The 14104-nt window shown below is 45.0% G+C and overlaps 1 protein-coding gene across 1 annotated transcript; it reads right to left on the reverse strand.

The window, feature by feature from the left end:
- Positions 1 to 971: 971 nt before the first annotated feature.
- On the reverse strand, positions 972 to 10457 carry GEM (GTP binding protein overexpressed in skeletal muscle). Its single transcript, XM_014965172.1, has 5 exons — positions 10320 to 10457; positions 8202 to 8544; positions 4518 to 4594; positions 3831 to 4035; positions 972 to 2193 (listed from the first exon to the last, which is right to left on the reverse strand). Exons 2-5 carry the CDS (start codon positions 8533 to 8535, stop codon positions 1916 to 1918), a joined length of 894 nt encoding a protein of 297 aa, XP_014820658.1. The 5' UTR covers positions 8536 to 8544; positions 10320 to 10457; the 3' UTR covers positions 972 to 1915.
- Between the last annotated feature and the right edge of the window lie 3647 nt (positions 10458 to 14104).

Below are 14104 nucleotides of genomic sequence, written 5' to 3' on the forward strand. Positions count from 1 at the left end.
TGTTTAATTTGTGCAACTTTATTTCCGTTCTTGAATGGGGGAAGGGTTATAAGAGTGTAAAAGTTCTGCAAACCACTATAGGAGTGAGCATCGTTCTCTAGACTGCTCTGGGTCAACCTTAAGTTGCATACTGACAACTCAAAAGCTGGATTCATTCAAAATTCGGTGACAGGAATCTTGTCTGTGCTCTATTCAAAATGCTGTTTTCTGTTCTTGCCAACAGTTCATTCTAGAACAGAAATTCTCTTGCAGGTAGACCTGAATACCATACGAGCACAAAGTCATCCTGCAACGCGTATTTTACCCCTAGAGAACTGCTAAAAGTCATCCCCTCAGCAGAAGCAGTTTCAGGCCCTTCCAGAGCATTTAGCACATGAAAGCTGCACAGCCCAAGATGGGGAACCCAATTCTCACCTTATTAATGTCATGTTTTTGTTGCCTTCATCATCAAGGAAGATGAGCTGCCAGGCTCCAGAGCTGGCTTTTCTGAGCCATCTGCAGACAAAATATCATGACTGTACCTCTACCTTGAACTCTGCAATGTACCCTCAAAAAACCACCAATAACACAATGCTGCCAAAGAGTAATTGAGGATTAGGGCACACAGTGTCAGCTACCTGCTTTCTGTCCCCGAATGTAGCATTTCTTTTCATCTCCAAAATTCGGGTAAGGGTATACTCATCTACATTTCAAAAGTGTTTTCAGGCTTAGGGCCAAATACCTTTTTTAAGAATGATTTATTTGTATATCTCTGCCACCACAACCACATTTGCACATGGGGGATACCGAGCACTCAGAGCTTTGAGGCTGCGGGTGATGCTTTGTGATCCTAGGTTGCTAAGTAGCCTGTGTTCAGAGATGTAAGGAATCCTCATTGGACTTGTCATGGAGCAATCTTGTCCAGCATTCAAAATATTTTCTCAACTTGAAAAGATTCTTAGGGATTTCCCACTGAGGCTCAAAGGCAGTCATATATTTTATTTATTTTATTACAAGGCATGTAAGTAAAAACTTGCATATCTGAAAAAAAGATATTAGATAGAAAACAGTAATAAAATTAACATTATTCTTTTAAGAAACTTGGTAATAAATACATTTCCCCTCAACATTAAAATGCTTGTTATTTTGCACAACAATAAATACAGCATAGCTCTGGCATAAAGAAAGGCCAAGGCTGGATACAAGAAGTCCATGTGGTTTCTTAAAAAAGCTCAGGTGATTTATAAAGGTTTGGCATCCTGCACTTGATGCACTTTGATACAACTTGCACTTTGATTTTAATTTTACTATGATTTTTAAACAGTCCCATAATATGAAAATACGAGAGGAAAATTTGTTTGTTTATAGGATTTTTCCTTTAAATATTTTCAAAATAAGAGATGTGTAAACTCATTAAAACCAATCCTTGAAATAAAAATAAAAAAGTGTCTTGGTGGCTATTCTACAAAAATGCAAATTTTTCAGCTGTGGGTGCTCAAGCCTGACCAGCCAACTGGCAAAAGACCAGTCCCCAGTCAGTTCATCAATTCTTTACACAGTTTTAAAAAAGAAATAATAATAATAACAAGGAGAAAGACTAAAGAGTGTCATATTCACTTCCCAAGTCATGATGGTTTGAGGTTCTTACACTAATATCCAAAGGTGAGAGGAGAAACAAGAAGCATATTCCAGAACACTTCCCAGCACAACTTTGGGTCGTTCTGGTCTATACTTTTTTTTTTAAAACTACCAACAAAAAAAGAGAGAGAGATTCCCATGCACTGTGCTGTTCTTATGCCAGCACGTATCATCACAATCACAACTGTGAACCTAAGTCACTTTGATAGCCCAATCTAATATAGATTGATTGATTGTCCCACCACATAGTTAGGTAATGTCCACAAAATGCCACAAGCTGTGGCAGAGTCCAGCGTTCTTAAAGTACCGATAGGTCATGGCAAGACTTGGACTTGAGTTTGAAGGCCATGTTCTTGTTGTTCTTGGCAACTATCTTGCCCCAAAACCGCCTGGCTTTCTTGGGGATGCTCTCTCTCCGTTTCTGGTACGCCAGCCTCTTCTCGTTCTTTTCCTTGCTGTCCCTCCGGAGCCGGACTTGCCTCACGATGCCTTCAAAGAGCTCCTTCACGTTGTGCTGCACGGCTGCCGAGGTCTCGATGAACTTGCAGTCAAACACGACGGCGCAGGCTCGTCCCTCTGCAAAAAATTGCAAGGTGGAGATGTCAAGGAGGTGCCACGAGCAGGGTGGAGGCAAAGCGGCCGCAGGCTGCCACGTGCCGGGAACCGGAGCCACCAGGGGAATTCCTCAAGCCTAATATAGGCACGGATAAGTCCTTAATCACCCGGTGCTGCCTGCTAGCCAATGATTCATCTGCTCTGTGTCACACTCCCTGCCCGGCGAGGGGGGAGGAAGCCCAGTGCCCGTCGTCGGCTGTGAACGGAGCTGGGGCTGGCCGACTGGCAACGAGACAATGAAGGCTGAGAGGTCAACCATGACTCAAAACCACCTGGTCATCTTACATGCCGACTCCCTCAAGTCGCATTAGAGGGTGATGACAGCACCCTCCACGTGCACAGCACAGCTCTTGTCCCCACAGGAGGCAGAGCCCAGCCTCCTCCCTGGGTCATGGCTGCAAAGCAGGGTCTTGGGACAGGAGCAACTTTGGTGTGAACATCTACAAAACCATTAAATAAAGGCAAAACTCTGCCTATGGCTTCAGAGGTACATCTGAAATCACAGTTCTTATCTTTAATTACATGAACCTAAGCTAAATTGGCAGCTGCCTTTCACACACAGGCCAATCTATTCTGTCTTCTGGTTTGCCATGAACTGATCACCACAATGACTAAAATAGCTTGAACGCATCTGCCATCTTGCAAAAGATTTTTCAAGTGGGACAGAGAGGAATGAGAAGACATCCCTGAGTTTCTGATGTACTCCTCAGTTCATCAAGTTCACTTGGGGCAAATGTGACAGAGGAACCATGCACATCCCCAGTGGAAAAAAAAAAAAAAAAAGAAGTCTAGATCAACAGGGAAACAGAAGAGCAGAATGACAGCATTCTGAGAGAGAAGAAAATGCCGAGTGGAGGAACCCACGTTTCTGATGGGCCAAAATGAAATCATCTAATGCATTGCTGTGTGTTATGTTGTGTCACCTAAGCCTTGGGGAAGGGCCTCCAAGAAGAGATATTACTGACTGCAGACCTTGGGAACTGGTAGGTCTCTCTATTCCTGCTTGTGGGCTTAGTGCTCCCCAGGCTTTGGGAGAGTGACACGGGTGGGTTATTCTTTTGTATGCAGCTGGGAGGACTGTTTCAGCATCCCAAAGCAAGACCTCTCCTGAAAGGTGCACAGTTCCTTCCTAGACTACAAAGGGTGAGAGGGAATTTTAAGTTATCAGGGAAGAGGGAGAACTGGTTAAAAGGAGAGATAATCTTTGGCAGCAGAAGAAAGGGTGCTAAACACGTCATGCATAAGCACATATTGGAAGCCCAAATGGTTCCTGGGTACCAGAGATATCACATGCTGCAGTGGTCTTACATTAAGAGCTGGAAGGGAGGAAATTCAAGCTGTTTTATGATGTTACTTAATAAATTTAGGAAAGGGATTATCTGATATGTAACAGCATTATCAAGGGAAGCTTAAAGACCTGCCATATCCCTCCCAGTCCTCTGCCCTCTGGTCCAGTCCTCTCCTGTTTTATTGCTCTTTTATTGCCCAGTCCTGATCACAGCAGTCCTGATCCCTCAGCCAGAGCTCTGCATTTCCTTCAAAAGCTACTAGATGACTCTTAAAGTTTGCATCAGTTTTATGCTCATCACTTTTCTCACCTGCCACTGAAACTTCGCGGCACCTGACAAGGTCACTTTTGTTGCCGACCAAAATAATGGGGATGTCTTCCTTCTGGCGTGCCCTGCGGAGCTGTATTCTGAGTTCTGAGGCCTTCTCAAAGCTCGCTCGGTCTGTGATGGAGTAGACAATCAAGTATGCGTCTCCCACTTGCATGCAGTGGTCTCGAATCCATTCTCCCTCACGCTGTGCAAATGAAACAGTCAGACATTGTTACACCCAGAAGAGATTTTACTTAGAAAGTATAACATTAGAGAATCCAAATACATTCCTGCTGTAACTGTAATGGGTACGGTTTGAATCACAGTTCTACTAAAAGTAATTCCAATGCGGTGATGGTATGAATACTTCACCACAAAGGAGGGCAAAACTTCCCCCAAATAATTAATTGTGCTGGCTTTAGACTGGAATGAACACGGTCTGGAAAACAGCTTGAAAGTTTTGTTTTATCATTAAAAAAATAAAGAAGGCTTGTGCTTCTCAGGCTCATGCTTCAGAGCTATTAGGCATGCTTGGCCTGGCTTGGGGGTGGGGTTAATCCCATATTTTCCCTAAAGTCAAAGTATGGAAAACAACTACTTTCTTTCCCAAAAGATGTCTACTTTTGATATTAGCAGTGATTCATATGCATTTTTCTTTTGGCATTTAACTAGAACAAATTAAAGTACCTTATTATCCCACATGTCGAGCAGTATAATGGTTGCGCTTTCCCCATCCACCATCAGGGTTCTTTCATATGTGTCTTCTGGAAAGAAAATCAGAAAGATTGGTAATATATTATTTTGTGGCATCATGTACATTACCAAAAAAAAATAAAAAAAATAGCTGAATATGTGTAATTTGCTCACAGTTCAAGTTATTGAGCCAAATTTTATGCTGGCTCCCATTCAGTTCTTTCCTCATTTCCATCAGCACTGAACCTGCCCTCTGTTCATTACTGGTTGTCTTACTTTCCATGATATATGAAGGAGGCTGAAAGATCAGGAAACGAAATGTTCATTATTTTGGCTGATATTCCCTTTATCTTATGTGGGAGAGAGAAAATAGAACCAGTGGAAGAAATAACCAAATGCTGAACATTTGCCCCATGGGAGCCGCAGAGTCCAGCGAGGCTGAGTAATGGAAAATATTTGCTTTCGCTTTAGCAGGGACAGTTTACGGGTGAACAGTCACTGCTGCTGAGAGCTACACAGCTAACAGCCTACCAAGCAATGAGGACAGGGCTTTGTGAGACGAGCTGGTGAGTTTTAGAGAGGCTGAGACTTCAGCTGCCTCCCACTTCTCCCCCTTTGTCCAGTTTGCCACGTTACCTTTGATGTCAAAAAGCAAAGGAATCAACAAACCACAGCAGTTCAGTTATTCTGTACTGAAGCCACAAAAATTCATACCTAGATTATAAACGCCATGTGACAAAGTTCTGTTTAGATCTGGGGGGGGCTGTTCCCACTCATAACTTCTATCAACCCTTGTGAAATCTCAGTCTTGCTTCTGCTTCAAATGCTAGTCTTCCTCCTTTTCCCCAAACTGGGGGACATTTGGACGAGCAATATGGGGTATGGACCTATCTCTAGTCTTGGGTTGACCGTCAGTGAAAAATGCCAGGCTTTGGGCTTCTGAGCAAACAAACCACCCCTCTCACTGCAGCGTTTGAGGGGTCTGTCCCAACCATGCTTGTAGATAGGACTGTGTCTTAACCCTCACCTCATAAAATTTCTGTTGGGCATTAGTGGAGTGAACTTTCCCCTAAACTGTAATCAGAGCCTTTCCTCCAAGCCAGGAATCTACATCCATGCAAAAGAATGAGACCAAAATATTTCACATTTCAAATAAAACTAAAAATAAAAAAAAAGAGGACAGGCTTGACGCAGCTTAAAATGAAAAAGGCAAAGTTTGTCAAGAGGGGTGGTTTCCTCTGCAGGCCCAATAGCATGACACTTGTGTTCACAATTTAAATTACTCTTACAGTCAGTAGCAAAGCCAATCCATAAAAGCAGCTGTATTCCCTCTGCGAGCTGGCTACCCTGAAACTATCCTCTCTTGTAATAGACTTTCCAGTTTGCAAGCTAAGGTTTGGAGAACAGGTCCTTCAACTGACTGAGGATCTGCACAAGAACAAGTCCCATGTCCACCGAGGACAACATCCAGAGGACTGCTTCCCCGCTCCGTTACACATGGAGCGACGACAACTATGTAATCACACTCCTAAAAATATTATGCCCAAATAGTCAATATTCAGCACCGATTTACACCTTGCTCAATCCTAAGGAACTTCCGTAGGATATAAAACACACTGAAAGTGAGCAATTAGTTCATCTCATGCTTATTTCAAAGATGACACTAAAAAAAAAAAAAAAAAAAAAAAAAATATTTGTCAGACTAAAAAAAAAAAAAAAAAAAAAAAAGAGAGAGAGATGTAACAACAGCAAGTTTTCCAATACCTCAGCAGAGCTGGCCTTGAAAAATCAGTCACCCCTACACTCCAAGCAATATTGCTGGGAGCACGAATGAGAGAGAAAACCACAGGGCTTCGCATGGAGGAGGATAAAACTGTCTGACAGGGGTGGGCAAAGCAAATCAGCTGCATTTTCTGACTGCTTGCCCAAGGGTCCTACTCCCATTCAGTGCTGCAGCACCAGGAAACCTTTCATCAGAGATACGCCAGGCTGAGGAGCTGGTGGGATTAGAGGAAAAAAATCAGTGGTAGAAGCTGAAGATACAGCACACCCGAGTAACTGATTCAGAGTGACTGCACTGACTGATTCAGGGGGGAATAAAGGCTGAGAGAGCTGGGGCTCTTTAGCCTGGAGAAGAGAAGGCTGAGGGGAGACCTTATCTATGTTTACAAGTTCCTAAAGGGTGGTTTGAGGGAGGATGGAGCCGGACTCTTTTCAGTGATTCCCAGTGACAGGACAAGGGGCAACGGGCACAAGCTGGAACATGGGAAGTTCCACTCCAATCTGAGGAAGAACTTCTTTAGGGAGAGGGTGGCAGAGCCCTGGAAGAGGCTGCCCAGGGAGGGTGTGGAGTCCCCTTCTCTGGAGATCTTCCAGACCTGTCTGGATACCATCCTGAGTGATGTGCTCTGGGCAACCCTGCTTTGGCAGGGGAGTTGGACTGGATGATCTCTAGAAGGTCCCTTCCAACTCTGACAATTCCATGATTCTGTGAATCTAACACCCCTCAGAGGCACCAAGATCTGTGCCCCCAGCCTGTGACAGCTGTGTCCAGCCTTCCTGATGCTGGGCTCTATTAAATCCTGGGTAAAACCTCTCCTAACCAGAGAGGTGAAGCCACAAAAAGCTGTCCTGTCTGCACGTCACTGAGGGCTGGAAGAGAAAAAGCCCAGAAACTCCCTGTGCTCAGCACTGGCACCATGACACCAGGGAAGTAGAGGCAGGAGAGGGAAGGGACACAGGAGGGATGAGGAGAGTCCTTCACGCTGGCAGCAAAACCAGCCAGCAACCTGCCTGTCCTCCAAAGGTGACAGTGTCTGCCTCCTTAGAGCCACAACCTTTCCACATCGACACCTCACACACACTACAGCTCAGGGCTTGGTGCCACAGCTTCACCTTCTGCATGACCTGATCTTTGGGATGAAAGACCACTTTGCAATCCTGAACAAAGCAGAGGAGGGTAGCAAGGGGGAAGCATAAAAAAACCCACCACCCTATAGCTTGTGCCTTTTCCCCCTGTTTGGGCAATAGGAATATTTCTACACTGCTGAAGGACCTTTCTCTGGTTTTCCCCTGAGGAACCCATGCTGGGCGAGGAGGTATATTTTACTGAGACTCCATCCAGCCTATGCTGAGGTCCTGTGTTTATACTGAAGGGCTGAGATGACTTTTAATGGCAAATATCTTGGAGGTGATTGAAGGACTCAGCAGTGGCTTTTTCTTTATATAATACCTAAGCATTTCCTTCTCGTAGACCATGAGGACCTGAAGCTTTTCTCTCCCCCACAGAAATCTGGAGTCAGCCCTGTGGAGCCAGTGGTGACACAAATGTTGGACCAGCCTGAAAGCTGAACCAGCCTCCTGTGTGGTTGATGTGTAGTATCATCACAGGCAGGAATAAGGCAGCTTCCAAAAGGTATTTTAACACGAAATAGCACGAGAATCTGAATTGGTCACTTTCAGAGACTTTCAATCATCATTAGTGAGTATCTTACTAATCTTATTTTGCTTTCTTGTTTTCTTCAGAGAGATGCGTGTGTTGAATCAGTTTTGATGACCAGACCCAAGTAGACATTAGCTCGATTTTGGATTAAATGGCCCCTCTGCTTTTCTGTGCCAATTACTCCTGGCAGGGCTGATTGCAAGCAAACACAGACACCCCAGGGCACCACAACCTACCTCCCAGCACTTCGCAGTCGCTGTCGACGCTGTCGTGCACCCCGGCAAAGATGTTGGCGAGCGAGGACTTGCCTACGCCGTGCTCCCCGATCAGCACCACCCGGTAGCAATTGCTGCAGGACTCGGAGGAGATGACGGAGTCGGACGACTCCGAGGACCAGCTCCTTCTGTAGTACTCGTCGGGACTGATGGTGTATCGCTTCTGCGGGTTGTACTCGTTGGAGTCCTTCTGGACCAGCAGGTTCTTCCCGTCAGCAGGGATGCTCCACCGCTGCTGCTGCTGCTGCAGGCTGCTGTTGTGGGTGCGACGCATGGTAACGTTGTTGAGGGTCATTATTTAGCCCTAAGTGAGAAACAGGGGAATCACAGGCGTTACCCACAAAACACTTAGAAAAGCATTAATGTCTTCTTAAGAACTTCGAGCCAGCACATTCTGCTCTCCTAGGGATCTAGTAGACAAGAGAGGAAAAGTGAGACTTTCTGCACTCTTTCACAGTTGCTGGTACACAAAGAAATATTTCTAGTTAGTGAGTCAGAGACTTTTTCTTAGGGATGATACCATCCTCATACGTTAAATCCTATCTTTGTTTAGCCTTTACAATCTCCCAGCTGTGCTTGGTGCAGCCCAGCCCCCGAGAGACTGCTGCGTCCCAGGAGCAAGAGGAAGGGGCAGCGTTCACCAGGGCTGTCCCACACGGGAGCTGCATCCCGGCTGAGAGGCAGCCTAGGGCACGGGCAGCACCTACAGGTACTGCTCCCCATCCTTTGTGCTCAACTGGGGGCAAACAGAGGCATCAGTCCCAGTTGCCTCTAACCCCTGGTGAGGCTGAATGTACAGCAACTTTCACCTCGCCTCAGCTAAGAGCTCAAACTTTGGGGAAAGCAATAAGGCATCACTGGCTGCACCCTGATTTGAGAAAAGAGCCGTGCAAGCAAGTCTTGCCGTGATGGGGTGGATCTGAGTGTTGTCTACAGCTGAGTAAACAAAGAATGACTTGGTTTCAGACAGCGGCTTTTTGGCTAGTAAGAGGGGGAACACAGTCAGGTCCGACAGCTTTTCTGAGGAGCTACGGGTCCTAGCTGCTACAGGAGGTAGCACTGGGAGAAAAAGCTCATAAATTTACAGATATTGAATTAACAACTTTATTTACAGCACAATCAGCTAGATAGATGCACTCTTCCTATCCGAGCACGGCTCTTAATTACTTTTTGCTCAGCAAACTCTATTTCGCCTTGCTTGGAGGCAGAGGACAGTGATGTCATTCTCACGGGCCAACAGCTACCATTTTTAGGAAAGTTACTTTGATGCATTCCAGTTCCCAAAGTGACAGTTAAATAGACATTTTGCTTTTTGCCATAGAGCTATGTTTCTCAGCTCCCTTCTTCATGTGAGTAAAGAGGATAATTGTCCCTAAAATGCACCCGACCACTTTCAAACCTGAATAATAGGTGGTGAATGAAAAAAAGTATAGCAAAGCATCAAAACAACACATGAGAATTGCTATTCCTCTTCACACAAAACTGTCTTAAAACTTCTGTGAATAAATGCACAGCGGGACACAGGACAAATAGACAGCAAAGACACACTCTATCTGAACTTATTACCACAGATGCGATACTTTCTCTGCGATGCATGGTACTTAGGGGAAAAATGAGATCATTTGCATGATCTGATAGTCACAGTGACTTTGTCAGTAAGAAATATATCTAAAATAGAAAGCATGCACCAAGCAAAGGCTGCTTCACAAACAAAATGAAATATTTACTGCGGCTGAATTTCAAAACACGCTTTTTCCTTGCAGCTTCCCCGCTGAAAAGACCAGATGAGAAAAGCCAGCTCCGAGCCAGTCAAACCACAGAGCCCAACTCACCACCTGCCCGAAACAGCTACTCACTAAACCCTTACAAACGTGAACATTTTACTATTTCACTCCAAACAAACTACCATCCTTCAGGGAAGAAGCATCCAACCGAGCCCCTGGCACACACCGCGTTCCAAGTTCAGGCTGGTTTGGAGACCCTGTGTTGGTTTGGAGACCCCGTGCTGGTTTTGAGACCCCTGCCCTGGGTCTCTAGCATCTACTGTAAAATACTGCATCCCAACCAGGGCTGCCTTACTTTTTCCAGGCTCCTCTGGGCAGATGGGTCCTTTGCTGGCGCTGCCCTTCTCTCTCTCGGCGGGCTGCGGTCCGCTGAGCTGCTCGGCCGGAGTAAATCCTCTCCTGCTTTGGGGCTGCCTCTTTAATTCCTCCTCAGCAAACCTGGTTTATATTAAGCCCATCTGATCAGAGACAGGGCTTTTCCGTGACGTGGTTGGCCTTTCCATACAACAGCCAGCCCCCAGCTGGGAGGAAGCAGACACGCAGAGGAGCAAAAAAAAAAAACTTGCAAACAATCTCAAAAAGACTTACTCAAAATCATATGATTGTCTCAATATTGCCAGTAAAATAAACACATTTGGTTCTTGCACGGGGAAAACAGGAAAGTGGAAAAAACCAAAATAATCCACACCGTTTCGCCTCACTCAGTTTTTCATTCAAATGTTATCAAAGTTAATGATGTTTTAAAAATGGCATAAGTTTAATTAATGCTTAGAATGTTGTAAAGGCACTATGTTCTCTGTCTGCAAAATGCACTTAACCCCCTGCTGGACAAAACTTTTCTTTGGAATAAAAAATCTGAATGTTATTTTGGAATTATCCTAAAAATAGGAATGTTAGTCCAGGTTTTTTAAAAAATTATGATATATACAATCCTATTTTTCTCTGTCAGCCCCCAAGCGACTGCACCCAGTTTCCTGAACTGCATGATCAGCTCTCACTTCTGCTGCCACCCTTTACGGACAGGGGCTTGAAATAACATCCAGCTACAAATTCAGTGTTACTCCAGCTGGACGACGGCAAAGATGCATCAAAACACACAAAGTCTGCACAAAGTCGGAGTAGCACAGTGTTGATTCTATCCACAGTTCATTAGGAAAGACGAATAAATAGCGTTCATGCCACAAATCCAGGGTCTGCTCCTTAAATTTTTATCACCTCATAATTCACTGGCAGAAGAAATTTTGCCAGAAGGAAAAAAAATATCCAAACCCGTAATGTGTGCTGCCGGGTGACACTTCTAACAACGTATGCAAAACACTTCTTGATTAACAGATAGAGAGTAATAAACTTTCACAGAACTACTCAGTATGGGTACCACAAGGTATATAAAAGCACATGGAAATGCTATAGTCAGCCTTCAATTATCCATATTCTGGATTAACTATGATCACCTCAAAATCAAGCTCCTACAGCCTCCCTTTATATTTACAGGCCCCTGGTTACTCCATCAGCCCCTGAAACCAGCAGGTGACTAATTCTTATGCTTCATGTAGGAAGTCTGAACAACTTCTCTGCTGAGCAGGGGCAAGAATATATTTTTTCATGTGTCCATTCTTCTCAGTTACAGGTGAGCAAGCCTTCAACTGACAACATACCTTATTAAAGGGAGCAGTGATATGCAGAAAAAATATCCATTGCTGTGATTGCTGTCTAGCCCTTATTTCACGTTCTTCCACTGTAAAATTGATTGGTTTTCCCCTGAAAAAACCTGACCTTTATGAAATTATTCAATTGAAATCTGCTTGCTTTTTTTCCTCTTTGACTTTATTGCATTCCTGTGCCTTTCATGAGGATTTTCAGGACCTCCTGAGCCCATTCTCAAGTTTAATATGCACTCATTAATGTACATGGAAATTATTCCATGGAGAACTGGACAAAAATATGTCCTGATGTTCCTTCACCCGTGTTTCACTGCTTGGCAGCAGCTGAACCAGCCCCAAGTCCTGCATCTCCACCTCACCCCATCCCTTTCACGGCAGGCTCCGAGCCTCTGCTGCCCTGGGATAATCCCAATGGACACAAAGGGGCACGTCCCTCCGCGTGGGACGTACAGAGCAATAGCTACTGCACAAAACCCAGCAACATCTCTGTTGGGGAAGGTTTATGTCACGGCCAGTGGTTTGCAAAAAGGAACACTTTGCTCTTTTGGAATTTGCTTGGGTGGTTTTTTTTGGTTTTTTTTTGAAACATGTTGGAAATCATGAAGGAGGGTGGGTGGCTGGAGCACTGTGCTCTGCACCTCGGGGTCACTTGGCTCTCTTTAAGCTGCCTGCAATTTGTCACTGCAAGTAAAAGAGCAAAACCTGTCTACCACAGGCCTGGGGAGATTTATGGCCAGATTGATCGCAGCAGAACTGCAAGCTCTGATATCTCACCCAAATGTTTAACGTATATCATACGTGAAAGCACAGACAGCAGAAATAAACCAAAAAGTCAGAAAAGCCTTTATGTTTAGTTATGGTTAGTGTTAGATCAGGAATTTTTAGACATCATCTTCCACATCCTCTTCACAAAATTCAAAGCAGACAAAGAAAACATGGCTCTCCAGCAACCACACAATATATCTCTTCTATAAAGACAGTCATAAAGGATGTCCTAACCATTGCATGAAGCACTTGCAGGTGTGTCTCCCATTCTACTGTCTCTTCTGAGCCTATTTGAGTTTTCCAACTGGACAATTACCTCTCCAGACCCTGTCCTTAGCCACTTCTCTGCCTCCACAGGATGAAGAGTTCTTGTTCCTCAGGGAATGCTACCAAGCACTCATGAATTTCAATCTGTGCTGTATCTGTGGGGAAAATTTGCCCTTACTTGTTTTAAAGCTGGGGAAAGGTGCAGGTTTTTCAGCCTCCTGGTGCTTATTTAAGAGAGAAAACAGCAGGTTGATTAATTAAATATATGAACTGAGCCCTTCTCAGTGGTGCTGACTCTAGGCTGGGATTTCCAAATACAATCCTATAGATGGATGGAGGTTGGTGCGGTCCTGGACTGCTCAACCCTCTTGTACTACTCTTCACTGGTCCACACCTTGTCAAGTCCAGCTGCCTCAGACACAGGCACAAAGAAGAGACAAACCACAAGGCCGGGTGCTGTCGTAACACGCGCGACTGCTTGGATGTTCCTGCCTAGTGCAATATTAAAACTCAGAGCGATTGCTTTTCGTTCGTCTTATCCATTCTCTGCTTCAATAATCATGTCTTAAAGGAATGCTGCTTGCAGCCAGGATGAAGTAAACATTGCAGAGTAACAGCTCTGCAATCCTTCTCCAGCCAGTTACAATAGACCAGGTGATGCCTGGAGCAATTAGGCAGAAATTTTCCATTGGATATAAAACAGCAGTGTTTTTCAGCTGACACTTAATTAGCCGTTTTGTATTGTATATGAAGGCAAAAGTAGTTCCTTAAATCACCTTCTGGCATAAGAGTCATGCGTAGCGTAGAGTCGGCCTGAAACAACTTAGAGGGGGAGGGAAATGCAAGGGGGAAAAAAAAAAAAAAAAGCAGGAAAACCCAAAATTCAGATTTATTTTCATGGTAATTGAATGCAGAATGTCTGAAAGTGCACTTTCTCCCTATGCATTTAGCAGAAGAGTACATCTTCACCTTCCCCCTTGGGGGACCAGGCTCAGTGGGCTGTGTTCCCAGTGAATGAAGACCACCACCTTCCCTTTCCTCCACACCATTGCAGCATCCCACGCTTTCCCCTGCTTCTCACATCCCTCAGTGCTGGCTGGCCCTTGGCAGATCTCAGTGCCACCGATAGCATCCGCTATGGGCAGAGTGGATTTGGCCCTAGACGTGATGCTGGGGCACCCACAGTTACTGCACGCCTTAGGGGAGCTGCTCCAGTGTCACCCTCCGTTCCTGCAGCACAGCTCGGTGGGCAACTGTAGAACAAAAAGCAAAAATACCTGTGCAGGGAAGGTGAATTAAGGCCCATGGCAATGGGGCTGTTGGCTTAGTCCCACTGACTCGTGCCTTTGCCTTTCCTGCTTTGCCAATGACTGGGGTAAGAAGTTTC

Source organism: Calidris pugnax, unplaced genomic scaffold, assembly GCF_001431845.1.
Source record: "Calidris pugnax isolate Ruff unplaced genomic scaffold, ASM143184v1 scaffold41, whole genome shotgun sequence".
Classification (NCBI taxonomy): domain Eukaryota; kingdom Metazoa; phylum Chordata; class Aves; order Charadriiformes; family Scolopacidae; genus Calidris; species Calidris pugnax.